The sequence below is a fragment of the Eptesicus fuscus genome, chromosome 10, assembly GCF_027574615.1.
Source record: "Eptesicus fuscus isolate TK198812 chromosome 10, DD_ASM_mEF_20220401, whole genome shotgun sequence".
Taxonomy (NCBI): Eukaryota; Metazoa; Chordata; class Mammalia; order Chiroptera; family Vespertilionidae; genus Eptesicus; species Eptesicus fuscus.
The window spans coordinates 81,378,562-81,395,666 of NC_072482.1; the positions used below are offsets into that span (position 1 = coordinate 81,378,562).

Sequence of the window (17,105 nt, forward strand, 5' to 3'; positions counted from 1 at the left end):
GATTGAGTCTTCTGGACCACTTACAGCTGGTGGAAATGGGTCGTGTCTTCACAGGAGCCTTGTTCATCACACAGCACCAGCATGCCCTTCTTTCTTGGGGAACCCACTTAGCATTGTTAAATTTCCTTTTTCCTGGGGTTCAGAAAGCCAGGCTGGAGGCCAAAAGTTTGGTTGTTTTCAGGTTCCTGATCTGCTTCTCCAAAACTAAGAAAGAAAACAAGCTAACAAAGGCAACATAAAAGAATAGACTTTTATTCATTTATTTTGCTCCAAAAGATAAGACTATTTGTAGAACTGTCAAGGGACCTCAGGACATTTCCTGACGGGATTTCTCTGTGATGCTGTCAACCAGTCTAATCCAAATGAGTAGGAGCTTCAGAAAAGGGTTTTGGCTGGTCCACAGCTGGAAAGAGGTTTTGTCATGCATTCTGCCAAATGCATAGGATATTTAAAAAGGAGGTGGGGAAAACTGGGATTTTTGGCCCAACATTTTTTAATAAATGAAAAAAAGCAAATTAAACCCCGATTTAATTAAAATTTTCCCCATATTCTTGCCTACCCATAATTTTTATGTCTCTGCCCAAAAGCTATTATGTAGTTACTTAAATAAGAGAAAGGAAAGGAAGCATTTTTAATTTTAAAGGATAAGGAGAAGAGAAAAAAAGTTCTCTGAGTGTTTCTTTTTCCACGTCTTGAGTCCAAGCTGGGGTGGCCTGTGGGTTTCTTTAGCAGGTTTTTCTTAGAGACACTAACAACAGCTTATCAGCTTAAGTCAATCTCCATGGTGTATTACACGAACTCATACAACAAATGGAGCACACCCACCCACTTCAGTCAGAGGCCCAGAGGCCCAGAGCCAGAGTTATTCTCTGTAGCTCCAAGTAGCTCAAAAGTAATTTCATCTCGTTAGTAATTGAAGTATAAATTTCTTGTAATAAAAATGTGTAATTGCCTGACCCAATCTCATGAGCATTAGGTTGTGCCAAGTCTCTTTGCTAAACACACATATGGTGAAGGAGAGAAATTCGACAGAATGAACCTCAGAGCTGTACAGTGTGTCTTAATTCAGTGGTTATGTGTCCCATACAGAGATCTCTGCTCCCCACCTACGCAGTCCCTGTCCAGCTTTGGTCTTGCATACTCAACAAGCTGCTACGCAGTTCTCCGTGGCCATTCCATAGATGCCTCATGTTCAGCATGTCCAACCCTAAACAAATCTTCTTCCCAACTTTCTATTCGAGCTTGTGTCATGCCATCCACCCAGTCACCCAATTGGAACCCCAGACATCATCCCATACTCCTCCCTCATCCCTGTTCCCAGTCAATTACCAGGACCTGCTTATCTTCTAAATATTCTCCAATCAATCTCTACTACCACTGCTCTGGTTGTCACTCTGACATCTCTAACCTTCTGACTAGCATTTTAGCTGGTGATGGACCAAGCCCGATAATATCACGTTCCCACTGAAGTTCTGAGATAGCTCTTGACGCCCTAAACCTAGTCGTAACCCTAACTCTAGCCCTAATCCTAACCTTAAACTGGTGCCCTAACCCTAGCCCCAGCCCTAACCCGAGGGCTTGGGTTACGATTAGCGGGATGGTTAAGGCACAAGCCTCCTGGCAGAGGAGCACAGAGATGACCCGGCATGGAAGATACTGGTAAAGAGGGTGAAGGCTGTAGCTGTTTTGAGGGGGTGCAGGACTGGGGTCAGCTGAGCCTGGCCTGGGGGATCTGGTCCCCACCTGGTGGTCGGGCTGCATTATGACCTCCAGAAGATGCGGGGTGGTACCCTAGAAAGTGCGTTTTTAATACCTACCCAGGTGGTTTGGAGGTAGGTGAGGAGGATGTCACCGGGAATCACTGAAAACACTGGGACCTGGGAAGGCTGGAGCAGCTGGGGCAGGCTCCAGGTCACCTCCACCAGGGCACTGGAATGTGGGTGAATGTTGACTCAGGCCAAGGGAGCATGGGACCTGAGAAGTGAGACAGACTGTCCTAGCCCTAGCCCTAGCCCTAACCCTAACCCTAACCCTACCTCTTAACTCTAACCCTAGCCCTAGCCCTAACCCTAACCCTACCTCTTAACTCTAACCCTAGCCCTAGCCCTAACCCTAACCCTAACCCTACCTCTTAACTCTAACCCTAGCCCTAGCCCTAACCCTAACCCTAAACTTACCTCTAGCCCTAGCCCTAACCCTAACCCTACCTCTTAACTCTAACCCTAGCCCTAGCCCTAGCCCTAACCCTAACCCTAACCCTACCTCTAACTCTAACCCTAGCCCTAGCCCTAACCCTAACCCTACCTCTTAACTCTAATCCTAGCCCTAGCCCTAACCCTAACCCTAACCCTACCTCTTAACTCTAACCCTAGCCCTAGCCCTAACCCTAACCCTAACCCTACCTCTAACTCTAACCCTAGCCCTAGCCCTAACCCTAAACTTACCTCTAGCCCTAGCCCTAATCCTAGTCCAAACCCTAGCCCTAAGCCTAGCTCTAGCCCTGCTTCAACATTGGTAATAAAGCATACCAGGTAGAGGAGTCTTTTTGGTCTAAATTGTCACAGCACCCTTGTTAGTTCTGGTTTTAGAAAATATTCCCAGCTTGAGGCTCAAGGAATTAATGAAGCAAACTCATGAAAGGACTCAGGTGTCTGACAAAGGACAAAACGCTGCACCAATCAGAGCTAACTTTGGAGCAATGTTCTGAGCCTCTGACAAGACTTGGTAAAGGACAGCGAGAGAAAATACACAACAAATGGAGAAAATATTCCCAAAGCTCAAAAATGCCAAATGCCTGTGGGTGGTATGGAGCATGAAGTCTATCAAATACCTTGACTATCAGCCCATGGTTGAGTGGCTTTTGCAATAAAAGGTATAATAGACTAAACCTAACCCTAACACTACCACTAGCCCTAGCCCTAACCTAAGCCTAGCCCTAACCTAGCCCTCGCTCTAGCCCTAACCCTAAACCTAGCCCTGGCCCTAGCCCTAACCCTAACCTTGTACCCTAACCTGAGCCCTAACCCTAATCCTAGCCCTAGCCCTAATCCTAAACCTAACCCTAACCCTAATCCTAGCCCTAACCCTAAACCTAACCTTGTGCCCTAACCCTAACCCTACCTCAAACCCTAACCCTCTGTCCTCTGCCCAAAGCCCAAAGCAGCCACCCACATGCCTCAGTCTCATCCTCCTCTCCCCTGACAGCCTAGCCCTCAAGGTTCTAACGAGGACGGAAAGGATTCCCTGGGCTCTAAGAAGGACAGTCTGCCTCACCTCTCAGGTCCCAGCCTCCCTGTGATCTGCTCTTCACCTACCTCAAAACTACCTGGGTAGGTGTTTAAAATGCACTTTCTAGGGCACCACAACTGATCTTCCGGAGGTGAGCATGGAGCCAACGCACCAGGTGGGGACCAGATCCCACAGGCCAGGCTCAGCTAGGATTAGGGTTAGGGCTAGTGTTAGGGCTAGGGCTAGGGTTAGGGTTAGGATTGGGGTTAGGGCTAGGCTTAGGGCACAAGGTTAGGGTTAGGGCTAGGGAAACTGTAGGGTTAGGGTTAAGATTAGGGATAGGTCTAGAGTTAGGTTTAGGGTTAGTGTTATAGTTAGGGGTAGGGTTAAGTTTAGGTTTAGGGTTAGGATTAGGGCCAGGGTTAGGGTTAGAGTTAAGGTTAAGATTAGGGCTAGGGCTTGAGTTAGGGTTAGGTTTAGCCTCTGGGTCCTTGGATGCAGGCTGGAATCACCTGGAGATTTAAGGTAAGGGTTAGAGTTAGGGCTAGGTTTAGGGTTAGAGTTTGTGTGCTTGGCTGCATATTAGAATCACCTGGAGAGTTAAGGTTAGTGTTAGGGTTATGGTTAGGGCTAAGGCTAGGGTTAGTGTAAGGATTAGGGTTAGGGTTAAGATTTGGGTAGGGCTAGGGCTAGGGTTAGGGTGAAGGTTATAGTTAGGGTAAGAAGTGGGGTTAGGATTAGGTTTAGGGTTAAGATTTAGGCTAGAGCTAGGGTTAGGGTTAGGGTTACAGTTAAGCTTAGGATTAAGTTTAGGGCTAGATCTAGTCCTAGGGCTAGGGTTACGATTAGTGTTATGGTTTGGGTTAGGGATACAAATAGGTTTAGGGTTAGGTTTAGTGTTATGTTTAGGGCTATGGCTAGTTTTAGGGTTACAGTTAGGGATAGTGTTAGGGATATGATTATGCTTATTGTTATTAAAATTAGGGCTAAGTTTAGTGTTAGTGTTTAGAGCTAGGGCTAGTGCTAGGTTAGAGTTAGTGTGGGTCCTTGGATGCACATTGGAATCACCTGGAGATTTAGAGTAATGATTAGTGTAAGGTTAGGGTTAGGATCTGGTTCCTTCACTGCCTGTTAGAATCACCTGGAGAGTTAGATTTAGAGTTAGGGTTAGGGCTAAGGTTAAGGCTAGGGTTAAGATTTGGGCTAGGGTTAGGGTTATGGTCAGTTTTAGGGCTACAGCGAGGGTGAGCATTAGGATTATGTCTAGGGCTAGAGCTAGTCTTAAGGTTAGGGTTAGGGTTAGGGCTAGGGCTAGGGTTAAGATTTGCCTTGGGTTAGGGTTAGGTTTAGCCTTACATTTAGGCCTAGGCTGGAGTTAGGGTTAAGACTTGGGCTAGAGCTAGAATTCAGGTTAGTGTTAGGTTTAGGGCTATAGCTAGTCTTAGGGTTAGTGTTAGGTCTAGGGTTAGTGTTAGGTTTAGGGCTATAGCTAGTCTTAGGGTTAGGGCTAGTGCTAGGGTTAGTGTTAGGTCTAGGGTTAGGGTTGGCGTTAAGATTTGGGCTAGGGCTGGGTTAGGGCTATAGCTAGTCTTCCGGCTAGGGCTAGGGATCGGGTTAGCCCTAGCCCTAACCTTGTGCCCTAACCCTAACCGTAACCTAGCCTTAGCCATAATCCTAACCTTGTGCCCTAACCCTAACCCTAGGTCAAGGTTTAGGATTGCAGGAGCAAATCCAAGGTATGGAGGAGCTTCAGATGTGGACAGGCCTCAAGGAGTTTGTAAGCTTTTTAGGTTGTCAGGTCCTAGCCTTTCTCATCATCACTACTATCACTGTTATGACCTATTTGTCTGGCACTGATAAAAAATTTTTCATTTCCTTCATCATATTCCCCCTTAAAAGCACTGAATACTACAATTTTAGAAATCCTCAGTAAGGTTTATTAGTGGCAATGTAAATCAATTACAATAAAAAAAAACAACTCTAATGACTAAACTCTCAACCACTATTAACTGCCTATAATATAGTCTGAAGATAACTATTTAAAAAATCAACAATAGTAGTTCCCGTTGTAAATTAATTACCAAAAATATAACTGTTTTTAATTTCCATAATACTTGAAAGTACAAATATAAATTAAATAACGTTCAAAAGACCACATACAAGAAAATAGTCCATAAAACAAGGCTGATTTTAAAAGAATTGTTCAATTTACTTTGTAGCATTTTTTTGTTATATAAAATTATTTAAAACAGTGCATGTTTTCTGAATCACACATGTAAGTTCACATCCAGATGTCCTTTTTATGAAATCCTTATTCTTTCTTCATTGTCAAAATCTTAATTTTCACTCCTGGCTAGATTTTTCTTCTTTGGCAGTTCTTTTTGTTATCCCACTGAAATATTTCTCACGGAAGGAATTATGACCTTGGTATGGCAGAAACTGATCACTTAGCAGATGTGAATAATGGTCCTGGTTCTGGTTGGTTGGTAAATACAGAAAATAAAGAGTTTGAGTTAATTTCTTTAGTTAGCTTGTAACCAAAGCAGTCCTCTACTGTAAGCAAAATCTCCCTCTGTGATGCATATCTGCTTTCCTATTGTTTTTTTATTACCTGAATGAAAAACATATCACCCACTTTATACTTGCTTAGGTATCCAGTGTTTTCACCTACTTTACCTCATTTGATCCAAATAATCCTCTCTGCACAGAGACCAGAGAGGGCAAAGAGAATCATCCCAGGCAACATAAGTTGAGCCAATGACGTGCATCTTCTGGTTCCTAGTTCAGCATCAACTGAAATCATCTATGACTACAAAAATTATCAAACAAGGAAGCGTCTACTCCAATGGCATCTAACAACGAATTACTGCATTTGTATAATGTCATACAGATAAATCAAACTGTTTGCGGGTACATCTATATTCAGTTAATAAAATAAACTACACATGGTAACTTCCTGAACTACTCTTCGAAGAAATATCTTCACTTGGTTATACTTAAAAGCTCTCTCCCTCATTCTCCACCTCGCCAGTAAAGTCAGAAACCTGGGCCAAATCCCTGTCCCTTTTCTTCTCACATTCACAGTCTTTTCTTTTTCTTTTGTTAATCCTCACCTGAGAATATTTTTTTCCATTGATTTTTAGAGAGAGTGGAAGGGAGGGATGGGAAGAGAAAGAAACATCAATGGGAGAGAGACACATCGATTGGTTGCCTCCTGCACATGCCCCAACCGGGGCCAGGATCGAACCTGTAACCCAGGTACATGCCCTTGACTGGGAATTGAACCTGCAACCCTTTGGAATGCAGCTGACCACTGAGCACACTAGACAGGATTCATTCAGTCCATCTTAAACCCTTAGACTCTGCATCCTAAGTGTCCTCTTCACCATAACTCCAGTTCTGTAGTTTAAGCCTCCCCCACCACTCCTTGTTTTTTCCCCAAAATGGTCAGTGGCCCTCTCTTCCATGCTCCTGCTACAGTCTATTACTCATATTGAGACCGAACTCAACTTACTAAATGCAAATCTAATATGCCAGCATTTCTGGCTAAGATCCAAATGGGTTTAAACTTTCCCCAATTCTGAGGCTTTCCCTTAATGTTTGGGAGGTAGATTCAATTGCACATCAGGTGGCTGGATGTCCTCCCACTTTCCTCTCCTGGATAAGAGGGATCAGCACACTGTCCAGCAATGAAGTCCGCCCCCGCTCTGCCATTCTGTACTGTCTCCCTGTGACTCCCCCAGGCTATGCAAAATCACCACACGGGAAATCCTGTGGACTGTCCTGGAGCTGCAGTGGTGAGGAGGGTAAGACAGGACAGGAATGTGCAACTCCAGCAGCTACAAGCTTAGAAGGCAGAGGCATGAAGGACAGGCTGGGAACTGACTCGGGGTCAGGTGCTTGCAAAAGCTGCCAATTGTGCAGCTCACCTGAGGAGGCAGAAGGCAAGTTGAAGCACAATGGAAGATAGGTTTCCTCTTGGGCCAAAGAGAACACTTAACAAAACAGCTTGCTTTTGACCAGGAGGATATAAATGGGGCAAACTGATAATAAAGAACAGAGAATTATGAAGATTAGAGTCAGAGACAGGGAATAAACAGAAGAAGCATGGAAAACCCAAAAGTAATTTTTAAAACATGTGCTAATTAATAGCTATCTAGACAACATGTAGGGACTACCTATGACATTCTTTGTCTGAACAGTTTAGATTCAAGAATCCCTCAGAATAAAGTAAAAGCAAAAAAAGCCCCTAATGCCCTAATAGACCATGGGTTGAGTTCTACGGGGATCCAGTGGCAGAGAAACACACAGAGAAACTGGGAAAGTTGGAAAGACTAGCAACCTTAGAAATGCAACCTCAGGTAGGCGGCGGAGGGGGGGACCTCTTTTCTCTTTCCCAGGGAGTAAAGAAAAATCCCATGAGATATATGCTGGAAAGATTCTTTCTGCAAGACTGACTGCCCCTGAATATAAAATAAGTCATTATAACAAAAACTACTGGATAACCCAGTATCTCCAAATCCCCTATGTATGTAGCCAGGGATCTGGCAAGAGCCATTCTATTATTACTTAGCAGCGTAAGTCCTGCTTCCGGGTAAGCCAGACACTCCAGGGACTTTGGCTACCATTTTCATCTAAATGGAAAGTCCTGGTTCCTAAAATGTTCTACATGAAACATCCAGTATATTAATGGGCTAACACATATTATCACATATATTCACGTCAATATCATATACCTATGAACAATGAACATTTCAAATATAACCTGGCCTATAGGAAATACAGTATTTGCAACACTCAGAATTTATGTTACCTCAATGCCAAAGAAGATGGCACACTTTTTTTCCCTCTCATCCTATCTTTAGTTCAGTTTACCAGGGCTCACACTTGAGATGATGATAGTCAACTGCACATATTTTTCACCACCTTTTCATGCCTCTTCTCTATTTGAATTCCCTGCCCATCTCAAACAAGAATATCTGCAGATTTTTTTTTCCAGCTCACTATCTCAAAGGCCAAAGTGTTTACTTAAAAGGACAAGAGTATCCTCAGGCAACACAACCCTTGATGTCTCCATTAACTAGAGCTCGTCCCAGTCCCAGTGTTTAACTTCTGGTCTTCCTAACACTTCCCAATCTGTCTCCCCGTATATCTATGTGTCATAATCCTTGAGTTCTACCAATTTTTAATAAACAAGAAATACTTCATGAAAAATAAAAACACATAGAGAGAATTGGGAAATGCCAAAAAAGAAAACTCTGGCACTGAAAAATTACAGACCACCTTTCTCAAATTTCATTAACTACTGGTTAAATTTTGGAGCATGGTAGGAGTTAAAGAGATGTGAATAAAATATTAAGGTTGTTGATTACACTGTCTATTGTTTATCATCTTTTTATAACCAGAAATTAAGTGTTTCTGTAGGAAAGTCTGTGCTAGCTACAGATGGCTTCCTAATGGAAATATACAGCTTTCAGACCTATCACTTAACCTTGTAAGACAAACAGCAATTGTAAATATGACAAGGAATATACAAGTTCTGAGTCAAGAAAACAGTAAGTATATATTTACAACTATGTGTTTTATATAAATCCACTATTAAATTTTCTGCATCTTTTCACAGCAGGTTATCATCTAAATTTTTCAGCTAAGGAAAGGGAGACTAAAGGAGTTTAAATAATCTGCCACTGGTTACACAGCTACTTGAGTAGCACTGGCAGAACTGTAGCCTAGATGAGACTTCAAAGCTAATACTTTTCCCAACACTTCTTTTTTCTTTTTTTTAGTAGAAATTACATCAAAACAATGGTTAAAGAGTCAGCTTCCCACATGGTAGACTAGTGAGTAGTTCAAAATGGAGTTTGACATTTAGAGGACATTCCTCACTGAACAGCAACATTATGGTAGCACATATTTCAGATCTAAACTTTTAGACAGAACCCCTTTAACCACTGTCCCACCCAGCCAATTTCCTGTCCTATCAGTACTGCTAATTCTAAACATAAACCACTCGAGGAATTTTAACACACTTGCCAAAGAAACCAAAGCCTTACAAATTGTAGTATACCTATATGTGTACACTGCCCTCTGCTGGCAGAAGCAGATAGGATTTCCTGCTGTGGATAAAGATAGTTGGAAACAGCTGACCATTCCTCAGACAGGAGCTTTCCCTCTCTGTATGAGTCCTGACTACTATAAACAACTAGTTATAGAGAACCAACATGACCAGGATGGCTACTTTTCTCCAGGGAGCATCAGCATTCCATTTTTAAAAGAATGATGTGGAAATACACATTACATATTCACCTTGGTGACTCCAAAGTATAAAATTGTCATCTATGTCCAACCTAGAATTACAAAGTATTCTCTAAAATAATAAAGAGTACATAAACTAGAACTTATTCAAGCTATTCCTTAATTATTTTTACAACTTACATAATTATATTTACAGCTATACATCAAAATAGAGCATCACAAAAACCAAAATAAGACATTAAAAGGAAAGCACTTCAGCCACTTATAACTTAATAATCTAAAGGGAAACAAATTCTCAAGAAAGAAACTATATGTGCTGTAGTAACATTTGAAACTGACACTTTAAATGGAACTAATGACAATGGACTATACTATGAGATAAGTATGTAAGAGTGTTTCCCAAATGGAGTGTCATAGATCACTCAAGACGACTACATTGAGAACTCCACTTCAGTAAAGCGATCCTTCCAATTACTGCCTTCTCCCAGAAATTTGCCATTCTTTGTTATCATCGTCTCCTTGAATAGAGGAAAGGTTTTAGGATTTTCCACAGTATGGTGATTCAGCTGCGTTCTGGTTTGCTTCTCATGAGAAATGAGGTTTAGGTACCACAGGATTAGAATGTTTTGTAATGCTGATTTTTAAGAAATATGTATTTTTATTGATTTCAGAGAGAAAGGGAGAGGGAGAGAGAGATAGAAACATCAAAGATGAGAGAGAATCATTGATCGGTTGCCTCCTGCATGCCCCCACTGGGGATTGGGCCCGCAACATGGGCATGTGCCCTTGACTGGAATTGAACCTGGGACCCCTCTATCCACTGAGCCAAACCAGCTAAGGCTGTAATGCTTATTTTTGAAAAGTGCTGTCAGAATAATAAAATTCAGTACATTTTCAAACAGAAAATTTTAGCTAGCTATAACTATCTGTTCCCACACTTCCTTCAAATGGGTAGTTTAAATACTGTTAAATTTGATTGTCTTTTTATTCAGGAAAGGTCCAAAATAATCAGTGAACAGTTACTATTCATTTCCTAAACATTTACTGAGTGGTGGGCAAAACAGTCAAGGTCTGTGAGTTGAGAGCTTATATACTAGTAGGAGACAAACGTTCAACAATGTATCCCCAAATATATACTTGCAAACTGTGATTAAACAGTGAGAAGAAAGGGCACTATCCTATATAATAAAAGGGTAATATGCAAATTGACCCTAATGGCAGAAAGACCGGGAACAATGGGTTGCTATGATGCGCACTGACCACCAGGGGGCAGACGCTCAATGCAGGAGCTCCCCCTGGTGGTCAGTGCACTTCCACAGGGGGAGCGCTGCTCAACCAGAAGCCAGCTCATGGCTGGCCAGCGCAGCGGTGGTGGCAGGAGCCTCTCCCACCTCTGCAGTAGCGCTAAGGATGTCCAACTAACGGCATAGGCCCCACTCCCAGCAGGCCTAAGCCATTAGTCGGACATCCCCCGAGGGCTCCCGGGCTGCCAGAGGGATTTCTGACTGCCAGCTTAGGCCTGATCCCCCTGGGAGTGGGACTAAGCCGGCAGGTGGACATCCCACAAAGGGTCCCAGACTGCAAGAAGGGTGCAGGCCGGGTGAGGGACCCCCCCCCCCCGCGAGTGCACAAATTTTTGTGCACCGGGCCTCTAGTCCTATATAATAAAAGGGTAATATACAAATACACCAAACTGCAGAACAATCGAACAACCAAAGCATAATATTCTAATGATATGCTAAGGCTGCTCAACAGCTTGCTATGACATACACTGACCACCAGGGGGCAGACAGTAGATCGGTCGGCCAGTTGCTGTGATGTGCACTGACCACCCGGGGGCAGATACTCCAACCGGTAGGTTAGCTTGCTGCGGTCCGGCCTATCAGGACTGAGCGAGATGGGCTGGAAACACCCTCGAGCCCTCCCGCGGCCCCTCCCCAGCCCGATTGTGCACCGGTGGGGTTCCTCAGCCTGCCCTGCACCCTCTCACAATCCGGGACCCCTCAGGGGATGTCGGTTTCAGCCCAATCCTGCAGGCCACTCCCCTTGGGAGGGCGCCAGACACAGGGCTTATGGCTGGCAAGCGCTGCTGCGGCAGCGTGAGCCTATCCCAATCGGGACTGATTGGGTGCGAGCCCGCGGCAGGCACAGTGGGGCTGGGATGAGCAGAAGCAGCAGGCAGGAGCTGCAGGCAGCGTTGGACTGTGGGTTTCAGTCCGATCCCTGCAGGCCACCCAGAGGGACCCCACCTGTGCAAAAATTCGTGCACCAGGCCCCTAGTCTACATATATAAAAGCCTAAGAGAATGTTATGACTGGACGACGGGTCGACCAGTCGCTGTGATGCGCACTGACCACCAGGGGGCAGACGCTCAACACAGGAGCTGCCCCTTAGTGGTCAGTGAGCTCCCACAGGGGGAGTGCTGCTCAGCCAGAAGCCCGGCTCACGGCTGGTTAGCGCAGCTGCCGTGGCGAGAGCCTCTCACGACTCTGAAGCAGCAATGACTCTGCAGCAGCACTACCGAGCAGCAGCGGCAGGCACAGCGGGCCGGGATGAGCACGAGCGGTGCGGCACTGGCTCAGGCTCCTCCCTGGCTGCCTGCTGCTTAGTGCACTGCTACATCCCCCAAGGGGTCCCAGATTGCGAGAGTCCAGGCTGAGGGAAAACACCCCCCTTTATGAATCCGTGTCCTGGGCCTCCAGTACGAATATAAGGACACACCTAGTTAGATGGAGTGGAGAGAATGGACAAGAAAGGCTTCCCTAAGGAAGTGGTGTTTATCTGAGACCTAAAGGATGGATTAAACTCACTCACAGAATGAGAGGGTAAAGAACATTCCAGGAAGCAGTGAGAGAGGAATCACAATGGAGAAGACTGAGACTAGAACGAGGTGAGGACATTCTGGGAACTAAAAGCACACCAGTGTGGCTAAGGCTTGGTAAACAAAAGGGAAAGTGGCACAAAATGAAATCGGAGAGACGCGTCAGGAGTAGATTGAGTTAGCTTTGAAGGTTAACTGAAGGATTTTAAATTTTATTCTAAATCCCATAGAAAGTCATTGATTACTTTTAAGCAGAGGAATTTCAGTACTTATTTACATGCTCAAAGATACTCTGGCTACTGTATAAGAATCAATCGCAGAAGCAGGGGAATGAGCTGGAAGACTATTGCACCAGCCCAGGGAAGCAGCACTGTGCCATGTCCTTAAGGGCAGGGGGTGGATAAAAATATATGCAAAACTACCATCCACTCTGTTATCCCCAGCCAGACTCTCAAAGTTATCCTTAACTCCTGTCTCCCTCACCTAAGTATCCAATCAGTCATCAAGCCTGCCAAGTCTGTTATCCTCTACAACCTCCAACCCTACCTTTCTTAGGTTACAGCCTCATCACTGAATGACCATGCCAGGAGCCTCGGCGCTGGTATCACCGGTTATCTTGCCACAACTCAAGCCTGCCTGCATATTAAGGCTTCGGTGACCTTCATAAAACTTCTGCCCCTCTCCTAAGTAACATCCCTCATGGGCCTGCCATCACCAACAGGATCAACTTGGAACTCTTCAGTCTGTAAAGACCTTCATGCAACTCTAGGAATTCCTTTGGTTTTCCACTTCATCTCCATCCATTCCTCCCCCAAATACATAGGATTTCACGCATGCTAAAATGTCTAGGGTTCCCTGAATGCACCACAACCCCTCTCAGTCTCGGCACCTTTGCTTAAAATACTGGCTTCCTCCCTTGACTCAGGCACCATCCCCTCAGGTAGGTGCTCTCTGGTGCTTATACACCTTGCACAGGTCACTACAGGCCTCAGCACAGTAAGGTGAAATGGGCTGGGTGACCATTTCTCTCACTGGGCAAGTTTTCTAAGGATAAAGACTACACCTTATCAGTCTGTTTAGCCTCAACAACTCACACAAATGGTTCCATAAATGCTGAGTGATGCAAGCCATGGCTTTTCCCTCAGGGAACAAGTGATCAAGGCAGGGAAAGAAAACACACAAAAATATGAAAAATACTTCAATGTAAAAATTATTAGAAATTTTTCTTTCTCATTTTTCATAGCATCTTTTCCAAAATTTCATCTGCCCGGAAGACCTTATATTAATAACCATTTATTCCCTCCCAGCAAAATCTTACCTCCGTTTTTACAGAAAAGAAAAGGACTCATCTTCCTTGCTGCCACCCCATCCTCTACTACAAGCTGGATCCCTTGCTTACCTCTACGGCCTCCTCTCTCACCCCAGTCCCCACTCACATTCTGACTAAAGTCAAAATGCTCTCTCGTGTCCCTTTACAGCCGGGAGTTACTTTTATATAATTCCCCTAAACTTCGGTGAAAATACTTAAGGATAATCATCAGTTTAACTAAAATTACTGTTTAAAAACAAGAGATTTTCCCTAGAAAGGTGTCACTTTGGGGATGAAGAAGAAAACCAAATGGCTTCTACATTAACTATAGGTCAGGTTTAAATTGTCCTGTTACTTACTGACAGTTCCTGATAATGAGATAATGATTTCTTCTACCTCACTAGTCCTGACCTTAAGTCATTCATATTCTCAAAGTGACAATGGTTTATATAGAACAGCAGTTTCATTGCAAACACTTGAATACAAATGGCTTAGGAAACTTATTCTATGATAAGTGAAAACCAATGATGCTGTCATCACAGTAAAAGCCACCAAACAGGCAATGCTCATCGAATTGTGTCAAGAAAGACTTTGGATTCATGAAATATTAAAGCTATGATATCTAGTCTTAAATAAGGTCAGAGAAAGAAGGCAAAGAGATGGAAGAGAAAAATAGTGCGTAGCTTTTCTTTCTTGTAATCAGCAGAGAGTGAAATGAAATGTAAATGACAGTGCTGAATATAATGGGCCTCAGTTCAGCTTCAGGGTAATTACCCACGTCCTGCTTTTGTTTAAAAATCCGGCTCCCCTTATCAAAGCTTCCCACTGTTCTACATCTGGTACTGGACAGTAGCTATAGAAACCACTTGTGCTAAAGTTATACAACTATAAACAGCACTCGGCCATTTCCAAACCAAGGACAAGGAGGTCAGAAGTCTGGCGTCTAATACTATTAAGAGAAACCTCTAGCACTATGCTTAATGGGAACAAGGTAAGGCTGAAAATCTTCATCCCAAAATTAGGTATTTTCATATGGTTTGTACCTTTTAAAAAATGCCATTACTCTTCAAGATATTAAATTACTTAAAGTCTACTAAAATATTTTTATATTAAAACCTTCCTATCTAGAGTTCTGAAAATGAGTTGACATTTAACAACTGAACTTTGACATCTGGCACTCAGCACATAATTTCTTTCTAACTGTAAAAAGAACATCATGGATAGTCATGCTATCATGATGAACTAGAACATGAGTATTTTCTACATGCTCTCCACTAAAATCTGTACCTTTATAAAACTCAAAACTTAAAACCTCAATTATTAAAAGAATACAGGTTCAACATACCAGATGAAAATGTAATGACAACTTATTAGTTATTACATCTAATATTTAATTAAAATTAAGAAGAACTGTACTGACCCTAAATACGCAGCAAAAGATGAGTAATAGGCCAAAACATGTGCAGGCGCACATATACATACTCTCTCGCTTTAATTTGGAAACTTTATCTCCTAGGCAACTTTTTAAAACTGTCACAATTCATTAAAAAATTAATAAAACACAAATATATTTATATAAAGAGCAAAAACAAGCAAAATTACTTTGCTTAGGGATGAATTCGGTAGTGAAAATATTACAATTTCAATATTACAAGGAAAACAAGAAAGTAATTACCATAATAGTCAGATTAGTGGTTACACCTGCTAAGAGAGGTGTTTATGATCAGAAATAGCCACAACAGGGGTGCTTCTAGGGTGCTGCGTGACTCAGTAATCTTGACCATGGTGGTGGTTACACAGATGTTCACTTTATAACTAACTATTCATTAAACTGTGCACTTACGTTGTGGACAAAAAAATATGAGTTAAAATCTCAGGGTTGCATTCTTGGTGGGTTATGGAAAGGGAAGAAGACACAAGTTCATGTTTGAATTTGAAGAGCACTAGAAAGATCATTCTAAGTTAAATGACATGATAAATAAGAAAAAAATACAAAGTAGAAATTTTGTCAGATGAGAATTATTCAAGGAAGCTCCAGGGGATTATGCTAATTGAACACATAAACTTCCATTTATCTAAACCAGTCATACCTTGGACTCCCAGATTGTACTTTATATTTTGCAACTGACATCTGCCTAAGACTCTACAGCTTCAGTATATTAAAGACTATTTTACTGTCAAGCTTGAAAATATGAGCATTAGAGCCGGAACATAAAAACAGGTGCTCTGCCTTGAGGGAACAGCTTTGCCCCAAGCTTTGTCCAAATAAAGAGTCATATCCAAAGAGCACCATAAGTGGCACCAGAGATCTTAAATAATTGCCTTCCTGGAGGGAGGGGACAGATTTTGCTTCTTCTTGATTTGCCAGAAACAATAACTAAAAACTATTAAAAGACCATTAACTTAACAAAAAATCCAGTTTGTTTGGCAAGATTATTTAGTTGCAGAAGTATAAAAAAAAAAAAAGTAAAATTATAATCTTCTAAAATTTAAATTCAAGGAAAAGTACCTTTAACAGCAAAGCAATTCATTCAGAAGTAGGTGGCATGATCCCTTAAACTGAATTCGGCAACACAATAGGCAGCACCACCAGGATCCTGCTTTTATAAGCCTTTCTCAAACATCTCAATGTATGGTTTATAGATAATGCAAGGACTTTCCTTCTGACCTGTTTTGCAAAATAAATTTTAGAAAGGTCCTCTCTCTCATACACATACACACACACACACATTTTCACACTTTGATGATAATGAATATGGTACTGTATTAAGACCTAGACTAAGTTCATATCCAATTACCAATGTTCTTACTTATCTTATTTTTCTTACTGATAAATGAAGTAGCATCTATTTCCTACTAGCATGCTGTATGATTAAAATAAGTCATACCTAATCTCTAATCTTTCATAGCTCTAACCATAAGGAAATTGTCCACCATCATATAATGAATGGACAGGCAAAAAACAAAAATATTTCAGCAAAAAAGACAACCAGAAGGAAACACCTTTAATTCAAACTGCTGCTAAAGAATAAACAACTACTGATATTAATTCTACTAAGAAAGAATAATGCATAATGGAATCAGGAACTAGCATTATTTCAGCAAAACACCAGTTTATGATTAGCAATATAACTTTACTACCATTCTACTATATAAACTACCTATCACAAAGACAAATTTCTTCCACTTCAAGCCATCAATAAGTCATTGACTCAAAACAAGTGACCTCAGTGTCTCTTCTCTCCCTTCCTCATTTAAAACATGTTATAATGCTAATTGTTCTTTCTCTCTCCACAGCTTCAAAATCTTTCAGTCCTTTAGTCAAAGCCCTCAGTTTTGGCCACCTTGTATTCTGATTAATGAAGAATTCATTGCTTCATGTTACTAAACACTTTCATTCAGTTCAAAATAAAAAATTACATTAACTTTCATCACCTGCCACTGTGATCGTCCACTATTCTTTATTTTAAACTAGAGGCCCAGTGCACGAAA

At 42.3% G+C, this 17,105-nt stretch overlaps 1 protein-coding gene across 3 annotated transcripts in view; it reads right to left on the reverse strand.

Moving 5' to 3' along the window:
- Positions 1 to 5,413: 5,413 nt before the first annotated feature.
- The window catches only part of TRMT11 (tRNA methyltransferase 11 homolog), a 38,679-nt gene continuing 26,987 nt past the window's right edge, over positions 5,414 to 17,105 (reverse strand). For all 3 annotated transcript variants that reach the window (XM_008138593.3, XM_054722486.1, XM_054722485.1), the window contains one exon: positions 5,414 to 5,703. In XM_008138593.3, the coding sequence (XP_008136815.1) occupies positions 5,572 to 5,703 (132 nt within the window). In that variant the 3' untranslated portion in view covers positions 5,414 to 5,571. The remainder of the gene's footprint in view (positions 5,704 to 17,105) is intronic.